At 35.3% G+C, this 24,404-nt stretch overlaps 1 protein-coding gene across 11 annotated transcripts in view; it reads right to left on the reverse strand.

Annotated features, from left to right (window-relative positions):
• The window catches only part of ADAMTS6 (ADAM metallopeptidase with thrombospondin type 1 motif 6), a 270,592-nt gene that overhangs the window by 240,630 nt on the left and 5,558 nt on the right, over positions 1-24,404 (reverse strand). For 3 of the 11 annotated variants that reach the window (XR_014015831.1, XM_081233913.1, XM_081233914.1), the window contains exons 1-4: positions 23,718-24,340; positions 16,469-16,843; positions 13,925-14,289; positions 3,923-4,091 (exon numbers count right to left, since the gene is read on the reverse strand). Coding sequence is in view for 8 of the 11 variants with exons in the window: in XM_081233913.1 (XP_081090039.1) it covers positions 3,923-4,091; positions 13,925-14,289; positions 16,469-16,565 (631 nt within the window). In the remaining 3 variants the exon portion in view is untranslated. Of the gene's footprint in view, positions 1-3,922; positions 4,092-11,000; positions 11,063-13,924; positions 14,290-16,468; positions 16,844-22,902; positions 22,958-23,093; positions 24,343-24,404 lie in introns of those variants that run through there. The other 8 variants (XR_014015832.1, XM_081233915.1, XM_081233912.1 and 5 more) reach the window with 6 other exon arrangements.

Below are 24,404 nucleotides of genomic sequence, written 5' to 3' on the forward strand. Positions count from 1 at the left end.
TCCTTATTTTTATTTAAAGTATTGTATAAAGAATTAGACCATGATTGGCTAACATAAACACTTAGCAATAGTGTTTCTCATTTGATATGATTTAGTATAAGGTAGCTGCTGTTATCATCATATTCACAATTTTCAACTTTTTAGCTTTTTAATTGTTAGTTTGCTTGGCTATTGCTCCATCAGAAAAATATATATACAGTGTCTTTGATGGACATTCATAAATGAAAAGATATAATCCTTATACTCAAAAGATTTGTAGTCTGATAAATATATGTAATATACACACATGCATACTGAATGAATAAAATCTAAAAAGATAACATCTTTAGTTTCATTCTAAAGATTAAAATCTTTCCCACATGATTAGATCATTACAAAACAATATCTACATTTTATAATTGTCAACTGACTGCTTAACGTTAAGTTTAATGATCTGTAATGAATATCTCTTTTAGTCTAAAATAAAATACACAACTGACTTGTTTTATTTTGTTTCAAAATAGAGATTAGTAGTTCAAATGATACTCATTACATGTGCTTTGCTCAGTTTAATTCTGGATTGAGTATTGAATGTTAAAGAAAACATTCCTCCACAAACATATACATTAAAGAACTTTTCCCCCAAAGCCAAGTACATAGATCTCTGTCATCTGAAATATAATTTTGAGTTTTTGATCAATCTCAAAATATCTTTAATATATACAGCCATGCAAAATTATCTCATTGATTTGGTTTATTTTTATTTCTTTTTTTAATATTTATGTATTTATTTGGCTGCATCGGGTCTTAGTTGCGACATGCGGGATCTTCGTTGCAGCATGAGGGATCTTTCACTGCAGTGTGCAGGCTCTAGAGCGCACAGGCTCAGTAGTTGCAGCACGAGGACTTAGTTGCCCCGCGGCATGTGGGACCTTAGTTCCCTGACCACGGATCGAACCTGCGTCCCCTGCATTGGAAGGCGGATTCTTAACCACTGGACAACCAGGGAAGTCCCTGATCTGGTTTATTTTTCATTACTCACTTACTACTTCTTGAGGGTTGGCCATGTATTTATGTTTGTTTAAATGCTTATTTAGTTAACTGTCTTTCCTCACTAGAATATAAGATCCCTTGGAGGAAGGACTTTTCCTGCTTTATTTGTTGCTGCATCCCAGCACTGAGAATAGTCTTGCATATGCATGCTAAATTAATATTTATTTAATAAATACATAAGTAGATAATGCAGGTATAAAGACAAAATAATATCTATATGAATAGACTATAAGAACATTCAGTTATCTCTGGGTGGTAAAAGAGCAACTTTCATTTTCCTTTTTATTTTTCTTTTTATCCTGTATTTTCTAAAATTTCTACAAAGAACAGATATTACTTTCATAAAAAAATTTTAATCAATAGCTTAAATCTAATTAGAATGGGAAAATTCATATTTGAATATGAGATAAAAATACCCACTGTCAAGAGGGTTTTCATATCTTATGTTCTGATATAAACTTGAGTTCCTGATTAACAGATTAACTGGCAATGTGTATGCCTATAAATGCATATCTCACTTGAACGACACTGTTGAGCTAGTATCACAATTAAGGTAGTTCTTAACCAGACATTTCTCAAACTTATTAAACATAAAGTGATTTTTACCCCAATAACATCCAGTGACATTCCCATGGAATTTAGGGAGCTACTACTATAATCCCACTATTGGGAAGCCAGTGAAGGTGTGTAAGCCAGAATTAGGAGATAGACTTGAGTAAAGACAGAAAAGGACAAACCTGGAGATAGGAAGACTAGATAGAAAGTCATTTCAGTGGTCTATGATGGCAATAAAAGTAGATTTGGAGAACTGTCTGATTCATGCCTAAACCATTGAAAAATAAGGCTCTGCCTGGTAAATACCAGTTAGTAATGAAATAGGCACTTCAAAAGAGGATAACCTGAATCTCAAACAGTTAAGAGATACCTTTCAGAACATGATGAAATCTTTAAATATTTTTGCAAAAGGTGATCTTTAAACATCATGTTATGGAAAAAATGGTGGGAAAATTATATAACAATAAACAGCTAAATATTTGAATCCTAGTTTTAAAAAATTTATATAAAGCTGTACTTATAGCCTAAATTTTGTTAAATATAAGATACACGATTTCCATAATGTTTAGCTTCTTTATTCATTTCAAAGACAAATCAAACCTTTTTTCATTATTTACCATGATACTGTATTTCATGCCTCAACTAGATTCACTTTAAGTGACCTTTTTCTAGTACCAATTATTCTTGACCAACAAGAACCTCCCATAATTAAAAGCCTCAGAGATTACTCAAGAAGAGAGTATGGAGAATGAGAACAGTCAGCTGAGGAGAGAACTCCAAAGAACACTTGTACTTGAAGGAGAAGTAAAAGAGCCTATAAGGATACAGAGAAGAAACAAGAGGGTGATGCATTCACTAATTCACAAGGCAACCCATTCCATTTTTACAAATCTACCTGTTGAACCCATTCTATTTTTTATTAAATTTACTTGTTGGTGAACTCTTCTCTGTATTGAGCTGAAATCTCCTTCTGAAATATTCTGCTCCTAGTTCCAGCTACTAGAACTACATGGAATAAATCTACTCTTTTTTTTTTTAATATAGTGGCTCTTTAAATGCTAGAAAAAGTCACCCCAATAATAATGATAGCTACCATTGTACTGAGTAACTAATGTGTGCTGAAAGGAGTACTCAGAGAGGTTGGATAATTTGTCCACAAGTATGCCAAAGCCCATGTTCTTTCTACTATGCTATGCTATATCCTCTATTTCTCTAAGCTTTCTAATCTTTAGACTAAACTGCCTCCTAACCCCCTACGCTAGTCTTTCTCTTCCCTAAATCAGTCTCCATATGGTTGCCAGAGTAATCTTTTTAAAACCCAAATCTGGGGCTTCCCTGGTGGCGCAGTGGTTGAGAGTCCGCCTGCTGATGCAGGGGACACGGGTTCGTGCCCCAGTCCGGGAGGATCCCACATGCTGCGGAGCGGCTGGGCCTGTGAGCCATGGCCGCTGGGCCTGTGCGTCCGGAGCCTGTGCTCCACAATGGGAGAGGCCACAATGGTGAGGCCCGCGTACCGCAAAAATAAATAAATAAATAAATAAAATTAAAATAAATAAATAAAACCCAAATCTGATCATGTATTTCTACTGCATAAAACCTTTCAGTGGGATTCCAGTATACTGAAGATAAACTCCTCGAAGCGGTTTACAAGCCCTTTGTGATTTGGCCACTTCTTATCTGTCCAGTTTCACCTCTCACAACCACTCCCCCCCAACCACTGTGAATCTCGCCCCTTCTCTAATATCCAGTTATATGAACTGTCAGTTCCTGGAATGTGACATTCCCTCTTTTGTTTCAGAACCTTTGTAAATGTTATTCCCTTTATATGGAACACTCTACCCATTACTCCCTCAGCTTAAGTCACTTCCTCCCTGAAGTCTTCTTTGACCACTAAAGGCTAGGTTTGTTGTCCCTATTATGTATTTCTATAGTATTCTAACTAACACTATCTTTGAATACTACCTTTAAGACTCTTCAAGTCTTATTCAAATGTTTAGATTCCTATCACTAGCATAAAAATATCAGGCAAACCAAATAGCACAGAGTACTATGGAACACCTGTGCATGAAAGCTGTAACTATTACCTGGATAAAATCAGGTTTCCCCTTCAAAGAAAAAAAAAAAATCAAATTTTACATAGGTTTGTATTTTATGGACTTCTTAAGAGCTTCTAAAATTGACTTAAAACTATCAATAGGTGACATCTTTTAAGAGGACTCTGGACATTATCATTCTAATTACTCAAATTCCTATTTACTTTTATTATTAATCTTACCTTACGTGCCAGAAGAAAGTGGCAATACAAGACTATACTTTCTAAAAGCCCCACACTCACCCGAAACCCCACAATGAGAGTGATCATATAGATGCCGTTGTTGAAGGGTAGACTTTTTGTAAATAACATGAGGATGGCCATTTTCATAACTAAAATGTTTGGAGTCCTCTGTGGTATTCTTTAATGGTTCAATAAAATATTCTTCATCTTCTGTAGCAATAACACCATGCTAAAAAAAAAAGAAACAAAGAATTTACCAAGAAGAATCATTTTAAATATTAAATATTAATTAGTATTATTACCAGGAGTCAAAAATAAACTGATACCTCTCCAAAAAGGAGGTTAAAACACGTGAATAGAAATTTAGTGAATTATCTATACTCAGCAAAACATTATTTAAATTTTCCTATTCTTTAAAAAGGATGTTTACATACCTTTACATGCTATGCCCTGTACTAAGCATAACGCATACATTATTTCCTCTAATCTTCCCAATAACGATGTGAGGTAGCAGAGACCTCTGTATGCTCACTAAGACTTATTTCCTTTCCAAATTGTGCACACAACTTAACTGACTCCTATGTGTTTAGGTATAGCTTTGTAATTGAGTTTTGGCCAATAGAAAATAGGCAGAGCATATACCACTTTCAGGCCCAACCCCCGAGAACCTCTCCAGTGGAATTCTCTACTCTCTCTGACAAAAGACCTAGGAAAGGTGGAAGCCAAAAGAGAAAGAACATGGGTCCCTGACTGATCTCATGGAAAGCTGTCCAATGTAGACACACATAAGGGAGAAATAAACTATTGTGATAAACTACTCCCATTTAAAGTTTTATGTTACACCAGTATATATGCCCTTAATTCATATATGTCCCATGCATCCCCATTTTGTAGATGAAGTAATAGGTTCAGAGGTTAAGAACCTGCCCATTATTATATAGAGGTAAGTGAAGGCACTGGTACTCCCACAAAGCTCTGCTCTTATTTACAGTATTATACTGCCTTACATCTCCTACTTAGCTCAGTCATAGCTCCTCTTTAAAACTTTTTTGAGTCCAACTGCAGTAGCTTCAGCTTCCTTTGATCTCCAACAGAGCTTATTATTGGTATCATTTATTTTTAATTAATTCTATTATGCTTTGCTACATCTCAAGTCTTGAATCTGTATTTAAATTTGGTATAACTTTCCAACTGCATGTTTTATTTTCCCAACCATACTATTTGCTCTCTTAAAGAAAGGGTTTCTTGGTATCAGTTACACCCATAGAAAATGTCTCATATGTAGTATATACAGCAAATAAAATTTGCTGATTAAAAGAAATGAGATAGTAAGTTATCTACATCAGAAATAAGAACGTCCATCCTTGTCTAATAGTGTTTTCCTAAGAATGGCACATGTGAGGACTGTTCTTAACCCAACTAATTTACCCTGTAACACTGGATAAAACTAAACTCTGTGAGCATATTTCCTCAGCTGGAAAAATGAAAGGGTTGGTGTAAATTAGTGGTTTTAAAACAGCACTCTAGGGAGCCCTAAGGGTTCCATGGAAGTGCCCTTAGGGGACTGCCCCAGACAACAAAGGTAGACCTACATGGCTTGGATTCCTGGGATTAGGAATCAGCTGTGCTTTTATTAATCTATATATTAAGTTTCCACATAACATTTCATTTGAGAAAAGAATTTTGCCGATTTAAAAAGAAAAAAAAAGCTAAAAACCTCTGGTCCAGATAATCTCTAAGATCCCTTTGAATCTAAACCTCTATGATTCTGTTTAGGGAAATTCATGCTAAGTACCACATGCTTGGAAAGAAAAATAAGACATAATCAGAGCTGCTCTAACTTACAGATGAAGTTGGCAGCCACCTACATGAAATGAGCTAAAGAATGCAAAAAACAAAAAAGCAGACCTAGTCACTTCACATTATTTTCACCACTGTTTGCTTTACTTTAAGGATATTAGTCCCTAAATTAAATGCAAATACTGACAGGAATAATATAATATGCCAGTAACAGACTCTAATACCTGATCATGAATTACTTTACCATCAAGATTAACAAAGTAATAGCAAACTGAGCAAGCCTCCTGAAGAAAAGAGGGCGCATGCAGAAAAGAGGGCTTGTATAAGAAGCTTTGATAAGTGTCTAGAGTACTGCCCAGAAAGGGGAGAGCACTAAGGTCATGTGATGCTGGACTGTGGGCAGAAGATGTCAAAAGGTCCTCAGCAAAAAACTCAGGTTGCTGGAGAAAAATAGAGTCAGAAACTTGGTAAGTAAATAAAATCTCTAATTTCAAGAACGGAAAGGCCCTGGAAGAAAATCCAGAGTTAGGTACTCTGTAAAATGATTACATTCATTATCTCATTTAATCTTAATAGCTCTATGAAGTAAGTACTACTATCAGGTCTACTTGGCAGATGAGAAACCTATACTGAGCAAAGCTAAGTAACAAATTCACTCAACTATCTTTGGAGACTGGACTCTTAGTCACTATAATTCCCTTATCCTCTGAGGGTTACTTCTTCTTCTTCTTCTTTTTTTTTTTAAATTAATTAATTAATTTTGGCTGTGCTGGGTCTTCACTGCAGCGTGCAGGCTCTCTAGTTGCGGCACGTGGGCTTAGTTGCGGTATGTGGGATCTTAGCTCCCCTACCAGGGATCAAACCCAGGCCCCCTGCATTAGGAGCACAGTCTTAACCACTGGACCACCAGGGAAGTCCCCTGAGGGGTGCTTGTAACTTTGTCTATTCATTCACCAAGTATGTTTTGAGTGCCTATCACACTATCACATGGCAGGTACTGTTCTAGGTGGTGGGAATACAAAAGTGAAAAAAACAAAGTTCTGGCTCTATCATGGAGCTTACATTTTGGTGGGAAGAGGTAGAAAAAAGTCATTCATTCATTATATAAATAAATAATCAATCAGGTAGTAAGAAATGTCAAGAAGAAAAATAAAGCAGTAAGAGGACAGAAAGTAATCAGAGGACAGAGAGAATTATATAAACTATTTAGAATGGTCAGGAACATCCTCTATAATAAGGTGATATTTGAACAGAAACTTGAATAAAGTGAAGGAGCATGCCAAACAGATATCTTGGGAAAGAGGAGATCAGACAGTGGGAATGGCAAATGCAGAGGCAATGGGGTAGGAGCATGCATGCAGTATTTGAGAAAGAGCAAGGAGCTACTGTGGCCAAAGGGAGGGAAGGGGAAAATGATTATGAAATTAGAAAGGTGCTGGAGGCCAGATGATAGAGGACCTGAGTTAGGTGGGAGTCCCAGAAATCTGTGCATGCCTAGCAAGAGCCCAACTCCCACTTCCCTCAGCATTCCCACTCACCTCTACACTGTTGGCCTCTGGACCATCAGGATAAATCTCATCATGCCCCCTTGCCTTGTCATGCCAGTCCCTCCAAAATGCCCAAGATCCATCCCCTGGATTCTACTCCCCATATGGTTACGTACATCATGTTTTCTGATCCCATCTTCTACTTCCCCCTTCACCATTTAAAACACTTGTGCTGTGCCCTCTCAAACTAAGGGTCAATTATATACAAAATCTCCTATACACTCAGCCTCATCTGTGAATGTTCACTTCATCTTGCTCAAACAAAAACCTGAATCTCCCTAGATAACATTCTTTCTTCCCTGTAATCTTCTGGAATGGTGGCTACTTTCTCTCCTACATACCTCCTATTGGACCTGGAGGTAGGGTTAAGAGTTCTTGTACTCATTGCCATTTCTAAACAATTATCCCTCTCTCCTCCAAAAAAAAAAGAAAAAACCTTACCACCTTCAAATCCCATACCATCACCTTCTCCCTCTGCTAGCTGTAGTTATCTACTGACCCAAAGTCACTTTCCTCATTCCTCAAAGATCTTAGCTTCTGGGTCACTGTCACCCTCTGCAATACCACTCCTGAATAATTGTTGACTTCAGTATCTTCTTATATCATTGGTTCTTAAAATTTGTGTGTGTGCACATGCCCTGAATACCTCTGAAGGTCTAGGGGTGAAGCCTGGGGACCACTTCTCAGAATAATATCTTAAATGCAAAAGAAATATATAGGATTATAAATAAAACCACTTATAATGAAATACAGTTATCAAAATATTTTTAAAATATAATATAGTAATACATATGCCTTTTTGTAACACTTTAAATAAGAAGCTTTGCAATAGATCTAATTACTATAATTTCACAATAGTGATTAACATAAATAATATTTTAAGGGACCTGCAAAAACTGTAACATGATATGAAAATATCATTTCTATCAAGACAAAGTTACAGGTACTGCTATTACTTTACTGGCTTGTTACCTATATTGTTAACTGAAGGAAATGTTAAATTTCACTTAAGAATTAGTGAAGGTAAAGATGAAATTTTCCGCATTCCAGTTAACAAACCCCCTAAATTCTATCCATAGACCCCAGCTTAAGAACTACTTACCTAGATGGTCTCTTCAATCCCTGTCCTCTCACTTCCTTGGCTTCCTCTCCTTTGAATATCTTGTCCATCTTACCTTAGACTAGCTTTGCTTTAAATTCATCATCATAAATCTCAACTGTGTCCTTGATGCTTCATGGCAATTATACTATGTTTCTCTAGTTCATTCAGTATCCTGCTCTCTGGGATAAATATTTCATACTTTCTCCTCTCTACTTAATCCCCTAACACCTCATCTTTCCATCTTCCATTCCAATAGAAAACAGCACACAACCTCCCGCAAACTTCTACAACCACAAATACCAACCTACCTGCATCTCATGTCCATATGTTCTATATTATTTCCTGTTATTATGGATGAACTGTCCATTCTCCTAGATAAGAACAATTATTTGATTTATGTAGATGATTTCACCCCTTCTCGCCTACCAAAGAATTCACCCCAGAAATTTCTCTTCTCTTTACACAATCATTCTCATTTTTATAAAACAAAATGATAAAGACTCCCACTTCTGCCTGCAGCAACTGATCATTTCTTGTTTTTCCAAAACTCCTCAAAATAATTGTCTATATATTCTTTACTCTTCTGCCATTCCTTCTTAAACCTACTCGCATCAGGCTTTTGCCTCTTTTCCAAACCCCACTGTGACTTCACCAAAACTGCTTTTGCCAAGGTCATCAATAACTTCTTCACTGATAAATTCAATGATTGGTTTTCAGTCATACTCTTATTTTGACTCAGCAGCATTTTTCCCTTGAAATACTTCCTTCTCTTAGCTTCTAGGATATTTGCCTGGTTTTCCTTCAACCTTCTCACTCCACTGTTCTTTGCTGTCCCCTCCACATCTTTCCAACCTCCCTAACCCTTTGCAGCACCCAAAGGCTCAGTCCTTAGACCTCTTATTTATTCTATATATACTCTCCCTTAAGCAATTTCATATAATCTCCTGGCTTTAAATGTCATTTATATTTATATAGATGACCCCCAAAATAACTTCATAACTCACATCTCTCTCCTGAACTCCAGGCTTGTATACCCAGCATCCTATACAATATCTCAAGTTTAACATGTCTAACTGAAGTTATGATATATACCACCCCCCAACCTACTCCTCCTACAGCTTTTCCATCTCAGTTAATGTCTGAGTCTTTCTCATCTCATGTGATGGCTGCTATTTTCTTCTAGTTGCTCAGGCCCCTAGCCTGGAATCATCATTGATTCTATCCTAACCGTGTCCTCTAAAACCTAACAACTGGCCCCCAAGTTTTCTTTCTAACCTCACCTTCCATTACTCTTCCTCTCTCTCACTTAGCTCTAGCCATGGTAGTCTTCTTGCTTTTCCTCAAACAGTCTCATATCAGACCTTTGTACTTGAAGATTTCCACCTGGAAATCTTATCCCTCAGATGTCAGTATTCCTTTCCTCATTCCTTTTAAGGTCTTTACTCAATATTTTTTCCACATTAGAACTTATCAGTATCCAACATATTATGATTTTTATTTATTTATCTTATTGTGTATCTCCTCCACTAGAATGTAAGCTATACAATTACAGGGATTCTTGTTTTGTTCACTGTTGTACTCCTAGCACCTAGAACAGTCCCTGTTACATGGTAGGTACTTATAAGCACTTGGTGAATGGATGAATTAATAATGGAAAAAGTAGAGAAGCAACTATGAACATAACTAAATGAATAGAAAGTCTAATGGGGTCATTGGTCGTTTTTAACTAGGTTTATAGTCTTTAGTATCTTAGAGAGATAGAAGAAAATCATTTTTCATCAAATAAGAACAGAATATGAAGAAAGAAACAATGCAGGAAAGATCTGTTGAAAATTAGAAATATGACTGCTATAACTTTTAAATCAATTAAAGAAAAAGAAAGCAAAAGTGGGAAAATCTCATAGAACTTAGAACAGAAAAAAGAAAGGGGAAAAGAGAGATAAGAGAAGCAGAAAACCAATTACAGGATGGGGTGGTGAGGGACAAGGAGATAAAATCACTAAGGAAATATTTTTTTAAATTTCTCTGAGTTGAAGGAGGGTCTTTAAATTGAAATCACCCATCAAATACAAAATAGGGGTCAGGAAAGAAGACCCACAGCTTACCACATTATTTATAAAATTCTTGAAACAGGAAAGATAAGGAGAAAAGCATATCATTTTGAAAAAAAAAAGTTTAAAAGAAGAGGAAAAGAACAAGAAGCAGACTTCTATCTGCCACCCAAAATGTATCAATACCAATTTTTTTTAGGTCTTTAAATTTTTTCCTAAGATATAAAACCATAGAGATAAATTTGATAGCCCATATTTCCCTTTTCCAATTCTACCATCCATGGTTCTGAAGGAAAACTATTTTTTTTTTTTTTTTTTTTTTTTTTTTGCAGTATGCGGGCCTCTCACTGTTGTGGCCTCTCCCGTTGCGGAGCACAGGCTCCGGACGCGCAGGCTCAGCGGCCATGGCTCACGGGGCCAGCCGCTCCGCGGCATGTGGGATCTTCCCAGACCGGGGCACGAACCCGTGTCCCCTGCATCGGCAGGCGGACTCTCAATCACTGCGCCACCAGGGAAGCCCTGGAAAACTATTTTTGAACCTAGAATTCTATATCCAACTAAATTATTAACCAAACATGAGGGTAACATAAAGTCACTTTCAAATAGGCAAGGACTCAGAAATTTTACTTCTCAGGCACCTTTTCTGAGGTAATTACTTGAAGATGTTCTCCAACAAAACCAGGATGTAAACTCAGAAAGAAGAAGATGTGGAACTAACCTAGGAAAAAAGAAATCCCAAGATGAGAGAAGTGTAATAGCTCAAGAAATTAATTAACCCATACACTCCAAGAAAAATGCCTCCAAAGAAGAATGGAATATATTCCAAGCAATAGGTATAAGGACTAAGGAACTGGATGAAACTGATCAGTTGGTAAAGAAATCATTTTTTTTCTCAATAAGACAAAATAAAAGTAACTAGAAACTCCAGAAAAACAAAACCTAAATAAGAAAGCCATGGTTCAAATATAAAGCTAACTAAAAAGTAACATTATTTTAAACAACTGATAGATTATAATGTTAGGAATTTTTTCCTTTGAGTGGTGCAAGCATTGTAAAACTGAAACTATGGGTAAGGAAGTATGATTAGAAAACACTAATGATCTCTACATTGAAAACTATTTTATATAGAACAATTAAAAACAGAATTGATTAAAAGGGGCCTTAGAAAAATGGGATTTTAGAAAAACTTGTTTACATATTCCATTTGATTAAAAATGTAACATGATATAAAATAAGAATGAAGGCAAGGGTTACTAAAACTGATGGGTAAAAGTGAGATGAAGAATAGGATATTTACATAGTATCTGCTCACAAAGTATCTGCTCACAATTTCCTTATTAGTTGCCAAGGGGAAATAGTAACTAGTGGACAAACCTGGCAGACCACACCTAGATCGAGCAACGTTGTAAAGCAACTATACTCCAATAAAAATTAACAACAACAACAAAAAAAGTGAGTCAACATGTACCATGCAGTTTCAATAGGAAGCAAAGTAAAATAGGTGTTAACGAATAGAAATAAGAGAAAATAAGACACACAGAAAGTCTCAATGAGGATGAAAAATAGATGAATGACACTCTGCTATACCCTTAAGTACAGAAAAGTTTCCATTTACAACCTTCTTCTCCCTTTTGCCTCATCAACGTCTGTCACAGTTTCATCAGTAGTCACTTATATCAGCAATTCTCAACTGTTTCCAGAATTAAATTGTCTTCTAAATTTCAGAGCTATATTTCCCAAAAGCCAACTAGACATCTTTAACCTTTATTTCTTTAGATTCTTCACATTTACTATATCAGAATCACTCTCTTCATCTTCCTTTCTAATCCAACATTCCACTATCATTCCCTTTCTCTGCTAGTAAATTCATATACAGCCTCATCAAAAAGAGAAACCTCAATCAACTTCAATTACTTTCTCTCCTTCATCCCACACCCAGTTCAATATTTCAATTTTTAAAAATATTATTAAATATCTACTATGTACTATATGCCAGGGAAGAAAAATTAATGACACAAATCCTATAAATTTTCTCACCAAAGTGTGGTTCAAATTCTTTCTATCTTCTCCATTCCCAGTGCCATAGTCTTGCTATAGGCCTTCATTATCTCCTACATGATCTAACTCATCTTCATATTTCCAATCGCTCCTCTTCCCTCAAATCTCACAATGGAATGTTTTTTTTCCCTAAATCTCAAATCTGTTCCTTTCCCCACCCTGTTAAAATTATCAATGGCATAATTAATGTTAATGCCAAATTTAAAGAGCTTGGTCAATGACTAGGAACAGTATTTTTCTATTGTACTTAACAGCAAATGTCATTTTAACATGTAAGAAGTTTAAAACAGATTTATTTTGGATAATTTATCTTTATTCAAAAAGATAAATCTCTTTTGTATATAAAGCTTAACACTGCTTATAGAGGAAGAAGCTAGTGAGGAATGGATTCAATGTGTCTATTTTATAGGAATTAAACCCAAATATTAAAATCTAAGTAATCATTTTGACTTATTAATAGTTAAAGAAAATAGATGATCTGAGCAAATTCTTATATATACCTATAGTGAAACTTTTTCTCCACTGGGTGGTTCTTAAAACTCCTTCCAAATTTAGAACTATTTAAACCCAACTGTAATTATGTAGTTGTTTATACTGAAGTAAAAATGAGGATATGGATGTGATAGAGTAAGGAAGAAAAACAATTTCTGAAAATGTGAGTTGAGCATCAAAATGTGTGTACTCTTTTAAACAGATAAAGCTTTAATGAAACATCTATACTAGCCTGAACAGGATCAAAGCAGTAAAGGAAGTGTGAACTAGAGGAAGTAGAAGTAGAAGAACATGCTTTGTTCTATAACCATTACTGTGTGCCACCTTGAACTATGTATTTACCATTAGACTAGAATGGACTCAAATGCCCAGGCTAGAACCTATACTCTTGAAATCCAATTTCTAAGTAAAATAAGATTTATTATCAATTTTCAGATTAATATAGGGAAAATTATTTCATAAAGAGACATTGACATAAAAGATTTTCCTTCAAGAACTTATAAACATAAGTAGGTCATAAGTAATTTTAAGCTATGTTGATTACCAGAGAAAGATAGTATAGAAAGAGACCTAAGGAGGCAATCCATGTCATGGTTTCCTGTCATAATATATACATACATACATACAATACCCTTAAGGTCCCCATAATGATTGAGTTTTTTTTATGCATTAAGGATATCCTATTTGAACAGAAAAATGTAACTCTAAAAGGAAACGTGAGGTTTCATTCATTCTTCTACTAATAATATAGGGTTTTAAAAATTGTTCTTACTTTGAAAAGTCAATGCAAACATTATGCAAAAGATTATCAAAAGCAAAGGCAGCAGACATAACAAAAAATTTTAGAATGTTACCTTCCCTAGATAAATGGTATATATATATATATACACACATACATATATACACACATATATATGTATATATATGTATATATTTTATTAATCTGAGGAAAGACATTTATACTGTGAATTTATTTTCCCATCAGAAATTTAAAATTATAACATCTACTTACCAACCCAACACAGTTGCTTAAAGCCACTTTAGTTGTACTACGTTGATCTTGCAAGTATCCTGTGTAATGACAGTTGTCTAAAAAATCATGTTTCCACTGGGGTCCATCTTTCCCCCAGTATTCTACTGTAAAATGTTTGGACACAAAATCTGTGTTGAGAGTCAAGTTTAGGTGAAAGTGCTTGCCATAGGCTGAAAGTTTAAAAAATAACTTAGATACTGCCTGTTGTGGATCGAAAGGGTCCATACTCCGTCTTCTCCTGGAGTGCTTATCATTCTTCACAGTAAAGCTGAGAAAAGCTCCATTTTGATCAACTCTTATTGGAATAGTTAGCTGGTAGTGTTCTAGATAAGTCAGGAATTCCTCTTTGTAATCACAAGGCAGAGAATCCAGAAAAAACACATGGAAGAAAAGAAAATTTAACAGAACAAAGAAGTAGCAGTATAAACAACAACTATATTGCTTAAAACTATGCATCATTATATGTGAGGTATGGACAGAAAATGTTATATTAAACAAAAATGAAAGAGTAGAAGTTTAAAATCTCAAAATGAATTAAGTTCCAAATATTCCATTCCTTAAAAAAAATTCTGAAACTATTTTGAAAGGCTATTTTTCTTTTTTAAATCTAATTTTAAAGACATGAATTCTAAAAGCTAAATTCTACAGTAAATATGAATATTTTATATTGAAACAAAAAACAGTGGAAAGTACACATATGTAAAAGAACAGAATTTCATTCAGATAAAATATGTTTATGAAAGTTATCCAAAAGAGTTTATATAGAATCTCTACAGTCTTGTAGAATTTTTTTTTTTTTTTTAAATTATCAGTCACAATGTAAAATACAGCAGTCACTTTGGAAAACGGTCTGGCAGTTCCTCAAAAAGTTAAACACAGAACTACCACCTGACCCAGCAATTCCACTCTGAGGTATTTTTACAAGAGAAATGAAGATGTACATTGACACAAAAACTTGTACATGAATGTTCATAGCAGCATTATTCATAATAGCCAAAAGGGGTAAATAACCCAAATGTCCATCAATTGATGAATGAATGAATGAATAATACATGGTATATTCATACAACAGATTATTCTACAATAGAAAGGAATGCAGTACTGATACATGGTATGACATGAATGCCTTCATAATCAAAGTTCATTATCTAATACTATAAAAACATTATGCTAAGTGAAAGGAACCAGTCACATAGAATTCCATTTATATAAGTATACAGAATAGGCAAATCTCTGCAGAGAGAAATAGGTTAGAGGTTGCCTAGGGCTGGGGGTAAGTTGGTTTGGAGGGAACTGGGGAGTGACTGTTAATGATTTCAGAGTTTCTTTTTTGGGTAATGAAAATGTTCTAAAATTGATTGTGATGATAGTTGTACAACTCTGTGAATATACTATAAACCACTGAATTGTATACTTTAAATGGGTGATTACATGGTATGTATACTATATCAAAATAAAGTTGTTTAAAAATTATCAGATTGACAAAAAATTCAGAGGACTATTAATATATTTTCCTCACTTAGGTGTACTATATATTACCAATCTACCTTCTTAACCACATCTTCCTTTATCTAAGTTTATCACTAAGGTGGAACCAAATGTCTGCAAATTGCTTCACTGTCTACACATGAAGTTCATCCACAAATATAAACTCCCATGAAACCATGACCAAATGGAAAAAAACTGAAAAATAATATTTATTTCCCTTCTCATAAATAAGAGTTCATACTAAATGCTCTGGCTTTGCTGATTTACTTTGAGAGCCACATTTTGTACATATGGACTTCTAGATATATACATCAATCTACAATAGCCTTGAAAATCTGGCTCATCAGCACCAAAAAAATGAACTATACATTCATGGGAGGAGAATCTAAAAGGTATGCTTTCAATAATTCCATAAGAATTGGACTGGTCCATGGAAAACAAAATGACCTTCACCCCTGGGACCCCTGTTAAGATCTTTTCTATGATATGAAGCTCAGTTTTACGGATTAAAATTATAGGGACCTATGGGTTAGAATTTGAAAAGTTGAACTTCTTATAACTCTTACTCTTTTATTTAGCTTCCAGTCCTTATATCAGAATTCTTAAGTTTGGAAGAACATTTTTCCACTAAGGGTCCATATTAGAAGGATCTTATATCAGAATTTGTCTGCTTTCTTGCTCTTTTACAAGAAAAGCCTTTGGATTCCTTTGAACATGACCTTGCCTGTAAATCCTGGCAATGAGTAACCTTATTAAAGTTTAGAATTCAGAAGAAGAGGCCTAGGTCTATCATCTTCTAAGAAAGACCAGTCAACTCTAAAATGCACTGGATATTAAATACTAGTAGGACCAGTTAAACAGACTCTTTTAGATTCATTAACATTTATGAAACTAGCACTGAATTGACACAGTAGGCCTCCGCTCCTACCAGTATACATCCCAAAGAAAATGTTCATCCAAACTAAATATTCAGAGTCTTTTCTTGTAAGATTAATAGCAACGTTTTTTTGTCAGTTTCAAAAGCAGGAATCCTACCTTGAGAACTGTATGAAAGCCTGGGGTCACTATGAAATTCCGATGAAGCCATGACGAGGCTCAAAATCCAGGTCAACGTCTTCCACAAAATTTCCATAATTTAGAAAACTGGATGATTTTTTAGAGGGCTACCTATGTGCTAGAGAGTCAATACCATGCCAAAATCGAAGCATAACAATTTTATTTCTTTAATACTTCTTGCAGATTAGTTATTAGATATTCCACTGTTTAACGGGTATTTTTTCCCAACATCCCGTGCTTTCTTCTGTATCTGGATTCATTTTCTCAGTCCAAAATGAAAAAGATAATGATGGTAAAATTTTCATAAGCAGAGCATTAGGCTGATTAGTCACTAAAGTATGGTCATGTTTTAACCTAGGAAAAAAAAATTTAAGTTAACTGAAAAATATTCTGAATGGACAGATCTATATTGCTGAATGCTTGCCAAAGGACATACACTACAAAATAACATAATTAAATCAAACCATTGTTGTCCTTTATAGTTTAAATAAACATTAACAAGACTAAATACCAAATTAGAAACCTAAATGGTTAGCAAGATAATGCCAAAGCTACTTAATAATAAAAGAAGGAACCTGAAGAGGATTATAAAAATTCTTTTTAAAACTTTGAAGATAACAATGTATGGGTATAGTGACTAACCTTTTGATAAAATAAAAACTAGGCTGACTTTACAAAGTTAATTTTGTGAAAGTGATAAACAGTATGTGATTGCATTCCTTAACATGCTTTTCAGTACACTGCTGTCCAGAGATTGATTTGTTGCTTTATGAGGCACCTATCTTTTTTTTCTTACAGAGTAGATCTACAAATACACAGTGGCATTAAGCAGCTGTCTGTGAAAACTCAGACAGTAGCATAAACTAAACTTCTGAAAAGTTGAACCATATTTACTGTAACCCTTGACTTTATCTGGAAGTCTTTTATGACTCATAAAGCAACACATATGAGACAATTTAAACTATCTAGAATGTAACTGTAAAGAAAAGTAGTTCATTTTCTGAAAAGAATTTTCAAAAATTCAATTCAGGTATCACAACAGATTTCATGTCCTATCTCACGTACTTTTCTTTCGACTTACAACTTCAGAGTCCGTGAATTCACATTTTATACAGAACACTGACATATTTGGCTACGTAATTTCCCAGCACATAGCACTTTAGAATAAGAAAATAACAAAGGGACTAGAAACTAGCTCAGTAAAAGCACAAAAGTGACAAAAAAAGAGGAAAACTACAAAGTAGTTTTAGAAGCCCAAGCAATACAGTTGGAGGTAGAGACAAATAGCCCTTATTTAGCTTAATAATTCATATTGTGTATTATGACTGTGTTACAGCTGAATATCTGATATTCAAAATACTATGCCTGAGTCAGGAATAAAAGGTTAAATTGCTTTTAATAATGTAACTTATTGTTATGACAGAGAAGTACACAAAAGGTACTAGATTTTCATCCCAAGACCCTAATACATGGGATTATCATATAATAAATCCTTACATATTTGTTGACTGAAAAAAATGGATGAGTAAATGAATGAATGAATTAATAGTGATTAAAATAAGATCAATTTAGGGACATTAAAGGGTATTTAAGATTAACTGTAAACTTAACTTATTTGGAATACTTCATTCCCTATAGTGCTAGAAATATTGTTATTACAACATATAAAACAACCACAACCATTTAAAGTTCCTTACATCTGTGTCTACAAGTTATTAAACTGCTAAACCTTGGAAAAACTAATTCATTAATCAACAACTGTTGTCTTACAGTGTTTTAAAACTGATGTTATAATAATATGGGGATAAGAAAAGATTAAGACACAATCCTTGCCCTTTAAGAGCTCATAATCTAAGGAACAAAGAAAAAACTCAAGACAGGCTGACACATGCCATAATAAAGTTATAAAAGGTATTAGAGGAGATCAGATGAGGGAGATGACTTCTGAGTCTGATGGGTGAAGGAAAGTTTATGAAAAAAAGTAACATTTCAGATAGACTCTGGAAGATGAACAGAATTTCACAAGTCAAATTTCTGGGGGCAATCATTACAAATTAAAGAAATAGAGTCCACAAAGTCTAGATGGAAAGAAAAAAATGGAACATATTATTAGTAATAATAGTAAGTTTGGTTCCTATGCAGAAGACTAACAGGTAATAATATCTAGAAAGGTAGTTTAAGGTCAGGTCCAAAAATAAAGAGAACTTTAAATATATGTTACTTCTTTTAATATTCACAGCAATCTTGTAAAGCAGGTATTATTGCCCCTGTGTCAGGAAGATGGCCCCAATGATCCTTCCTCCTAAAATCCATGCCCTTCTGTAACCCCCTTCCTTTAAGTAATTTGATCCTAACTAATATAACACCTCAAAGGTAAGGGGATGTCACTTCTATGATTAGATTACAAAAGATTCTGACTTCTTCTTAACAGTAGACTCCCTTGTCAGGCTTTGATGAAACAAGCTGCCATATGGAGAGGCTCACATGGCAAGGAACTGAGAGCAGCCTTCAGATAACCACTGGCTAGGAAATGAGGCCCTCAATGCAATAGCTTGCAAGAAACTAAATCCTGAATATGTGAGCTTAGAAGCATATACCTCCCCAATCAAGTGTTCTGTGGTGACCTTAGTCCTTGCCAACACCTTCACTGCAGCCTCGTGAGAGACTCTGAAGCACAAGATAGAGCTAAGCCATGCCCAGACTCCTGAACCACAGAAACTGTTAGTTAATAAATGTGTGTTGTTTTAAGCCACTAAGTTTATGGTGATATTTTTTGCACCAATTGATAACTAATACAGCTGCCAATTTACAGGTAAAGAAGTTGAAGCTCATAGTGGCCACATAGCTTGAAAACAGCAGAGCCCAGAGTCATACATAAGACTATCTGACTCTAAAGTCTAAATTCTTTCTATTATATCACGCTTCCATTGTAAGTCACTGTAACTTAAATATACAATAGCAGTTGCATACAACCAGTATCAAAATAGATATTCATAAATGATATGTTAATTAACATGAAATTTTAAGCAACTTGATACACAATAACTGTTTCATCTCAAAATTTCTTCTACAATGATTTAGGCAAAACAACAGGCACTATATGTCTTTTCACAGGCAAAAATCTATAAAGAGATTAAATCACACCGTCATTCAATAACAGCACAGTTGACCCTTGAACAACATGTGAGCCAGGGGTACTGACCTTCTGCAAAAATCTGAATATTACCTACAGTTGGCCCTTTACACACATGGTTTCTCCATAATAGATTCAACCAATCAAGGATAGTGTATTACTGTAGTATTGTTATTGAAAAAAATCCTTGTATATGTGGACTTGCAGTTCAAACCAGTGTTGTTCAAGGGTCAATGGTAAAGAAAATAATCCAGTTATCTTGATTCCCAACCTACTTATGTACAGTCTCCAGCTCCTTAACAGTTGCTTCATGAACATTTACTCTTCATTTTTTTTTCAGATCACTTGAGTGTTTTGCATAAAAATGTCTGACATTGAGTCCCTCATATACTTTAATCTTCCTTTAAAGAGGAATATATAATTAACACATTCGAGTTAATTTCTAGTAGTGGTGACAGATTTGTACTGAATCACATTCATCTTTTTTTCCTATTTTCCTGGGCTCTGAAACTGACAAACTTACAATATAATTACCTGGGTTTAGGGAACAACTCTTTTTTTCCCCTTGAGAAATTGCCTGCTCTTCACAGTTTTTTAACCTCCATTACTAGCACTGTCCTATAAACGCCCAAGTTAAGTAAGCCAGTAGCCTTGAAAGAAAAGGTAGTATGTAACTACCTGGTGAAAAGTACACTAACATTTGATTTAAGGACCTGCAGTAAAAAGAGCACTGATGCATAATAGAAAGGGCAGGAGCTTTGAAGTTAAACCAGAGCTACAGTCTTGGTTCCACCACTAGCTACAGTATCTGGCACACGGGCACTCAATAAATTTGAATTTCTTTCTCCTTTCTCACTCCTTCCTTCCTTCCCCACAGTTTTCAAGCCTCCAATGCCAGTGAGGAAACTTAACAATAAGTAAACAAGTGGGCTAAAGTTCAACTAAAATCAACAACTACCATAGCTAACCACTCTTAGTTACCTACACAATAAAAATGAAAGGGTGAACTACTTTCTGATACCTACTGAAGAAGTTAATCTGGACATCATAAACAAATATGTATAGGTACTAACGTATCCAGATATAGTTTCCAAAATTCAGATTGATATTAAAATAGTACATAATTAATTACCCAGAAATCATAATGCATTAACTCCTTACATTGTACAGCAGAAGCATTATGCTGTGGAAAGCACAAAGGTTTTGAGTCCTGTCTTGACTACAGGTTACTTAACTTTTATAGATGAGATGTTTCCTAGATTACACATGATGTAAAGTGTTCACATACTTCATTTTAATGGTTAAATAAATATTAGTCCCCTTCTCCTTGTTATCTGACTCATCACTTTTCAAAGGCCTTCCTTCAAAAATAGTTTCATGTTCCTCCTTCCCTTAAATGTGGAATGGTTGGATATGATGATGGAATCAATCAACTAGATTGTATTGTCTTTTAGAGCAAACAGTAAAGAATTTAAGTCATGGTAACTGGGCTTACAACTATTTTAAATTTGAAAACAGAATCAAAACTTCCATTTTACATTGATTTCACATAGGCGTTTTTCCCTAAGACAAATGCACCAACCAGTAGAGTTAAGGGATCATTTAACAGCTTCCATGGATCAAAGCTACACTACGTAGAAATAAGATCAGACAACTTGCACTTTAGTGATTCCCTCAGTAGTCTGCCCTGGTTGAAGGGTACTTACTTGTCTTTTTCCTCTATCATCTTTACTTCCCACTCAAATGATCTAGGAGTAGCCAAGTAACAATTTCCTTTCATGAACTATCCTTATGGAGCTAAAGAACATGTATAACATCCTTCTCGACTTCTTTCATTCATCTTAACTCTGGATATTTCTTTTAAAGCCGATTTCGTCTTCACAGAGGAAGCAACAATACTATGCTTCCTTCAGGTATTCAATTTTTATATGTGAAAATTAACTTTTCATCTCATTTTTCATGTATTCACTCAACAAATATTTATTGTCACCTACCATACGCCAAGTCTTGAAGTACAAAATTTTCCAGATCAGTTATAAATTTTGCAAGATTGGTTTCTGAGGAAAGGTGCAGTTAAAGAGACTTAAAACTTACTAACAAGAAAAGCAAATAAGCCAAAAGCAAAAATACAAAATATTATTCTACAAAAATCAAGGCCCAAATTACATATAGTCCCAAACTGTTTTTTTCCAGATGGCAAGTTAAATATACGTTATCCATATTATAACGTCTCTCCTGAAAAACAGAAACACCTTTTTCTCTTGACGTTAGCTCAAAACATTGATAATCAACTATGCCCTTTGGTAGAACCAAGAGAGCTATCCACTTCTTCCACCTTTTACTCCTCCCCCACCAAATGTTCCAAAGAATGTGCTACTAACTCTCTTAATATGTTAACTCTCTTTATTCTCTCACGAAAGTCACACACAGGGTAAGATTTGGCATAGAGGTCCATCCACTAGTAGTTACTAATGGTTGTCAAGGAAATGAAGAGGAAGTGGTAAGAGTAGACAAGAGTAGGAATTAATCTTACACGTATTGGCCCAGTCATGAAAAATATTAAAGTATTTCAGGTCTTGAGGGTAGAGGTTTTTGCCCTTGAGAACCACAAAAATATTAATACCACAATACAGATTTCATTTGCCGCCATTTGTGAGAAATGAATGAAGTTATTTGTTTGAAATCAACTTATTTGCCTCTATAGCTATTCCTTAAAAGCCCAAAACACCAATGATCACATATAAACACTAAATTAATATAAACCAGAACTGCAGCTACCACTTTGGTAAAACACAGGAAAACATTTATCTCCAAAATTAATTTTCTCAATTTCCTTTCAACTACACCAGTTTTATGTTACCTTTCTTTCTCTGTCATGAATTTTGAGAGCTATCATTCACACTTCTAAGTCTCAGTCTAATCAACATAAGCTAAAAAAGGAAAGAAAAAAAAATTTGCCCAAGAAATTTGAACCTAAAGGAATATGTTGGAAATCACACTCCAGTGTGTTTTTAAAAGTTTCAAGCAATAGTTCAGTTTCCCCTTTTCTCCCTCGTTCTGCACACCCTCGCCCACCCACCCCCATCCCACTTCACCCAGACAGAGGGTAACAGTCTGAGCTGCCCTGGTTGAGTTGATCCTAAAGTTAACATTCAGCAGCCCATTTCCAGACAGCAGCGCTAAATCTATTTGGATAAAACGCGTGTGACCCAGACAGTTGGCATTTGGCCCAAACGCGTTGCACCGGCAGCTCAAATAAAAACAAGAGTAAGAAACTCACTCTCTTGTTCCCTCTCAGTGCGCTTTCTCACTCTCCTGCTCTCTTTGCCTCCAGTACAACAAGGAAAGAAATTACCAAAGACAGGAATTGTAGTACACATTATCTGAAGGCAGCTTTCCAATAAACCCTCCAGCACAAACCCCTCCCCAATCTCTGAACTTTGATCCCATATACCATATATACAGACATACCCGATATTCAAGGCTCCGGAGGGTTATGAGTCTAGCACGTCCCAAGTGGCCAAAAGTAAATCAAAAACACACATTTCCATCTCTTTGATTAGCCTATTAAGAGCTTAACATATCTAGAGCATCGGGACTATAGCTACCACATTAATTCTGCCCTCTGAGCCCAGGCATAAAATATGCACTTGTCTGACTACTTAAGACACTGACTTGAAACTATAAAATGCAGGTTTTTCTTTAAGAAAACTGAAAATCAGATTAAAATACACATCATTATTACTTTCCCGATTACTATTTGGTGATTAAAGACCACAAAAATCATCATCAAGTCATACTTCACAAAACATGTCTATTTGTATAATAAACGTATATTTTTTTGCATCATAAAATATTTGCAAGACCCAGAATTCTCCAACCCCCGACTAGTCTGGAGTTAAAAGATTTCTATCTGTAAAATGAGTTCAGTCAAGCTCACTCATTGCCATTTAAAAAAAAAAAAAAGAAAAAAAAAGAAAAAAAAAACCACACAGAAAAAAGTTTCCTACGCGTTATTCGGAAGACAAGCAAAGCACAAGTTTTAATTTAAAAAAAAAAAAAAGGTTTCATTGAATATTGTGAAGTCTTCCTTACCGTTTTCATCTTCAAATTCTGATAAAAAGTAAGTTTCAAACAATAGAGATTGCACTGGACGACTCACGTACTCCCTCTCCTCTTTTTTTTTTTTTCTGCCCCCCTTTGCAAAGCCACAGCAGTGAGTTAGTTATTCTGCAGCCAGAATAAAACCCTATAGTCTGGCTAACCCGGGCTTTAGAGAACGGACTTTCCGATTTGGCAGAAAAAGAGATGCCTTCAATACATCCAGGCTATCATCCTGAGATGCTGCCTTTGCAAACCCCCTTTCTCTCCCGCACCCCCTCCCTCCAAAAAAAAGGGGGGGGAGAAAAAAAAGAAAGGAAGGAAGGGAAAAAAAAGACTTATTGGGGGTGGAAGTGGTGCCCTCTCTTCCTGGACAGCTTAGTGCCTTTGCTATGCAAATAACATGTGAAGAGCATCAAAAGGTATCAGGAGAAAAGAAGACAAGAGGAGCAGGAAGGGCAGCAAAGTTTTGTTGAAGTAGCCCTAGATCTCACTACCGGCCCCCAGCCAACTTGAATTGCAGCAGTAGAAAATTTTGGCAGCTTTTCCTCGGAGGCAGAGCACGCTGACGTCAGTCTGCAGATGTGCCGGGCTGCGTCGGGTGCGCATGTGTCCTGGGTCGTCACGTGGAGGGGGAGGGGAGGTAGAGGTACAATCGGGGTAACCAACTACCAGCCATTC

This window comes from Mesoplodon bidens (genome assembly GCF_964165515.1).
Source record: "Mesoplodon bidens genome assembly, chromosome: 4".
Lineage (NCBI taxonomy): Eukaryota > Metazoa > Chordata > Mammalia > Artiodactyla > Ziphiidae > Mesoplodon > Mesoplodon bidens.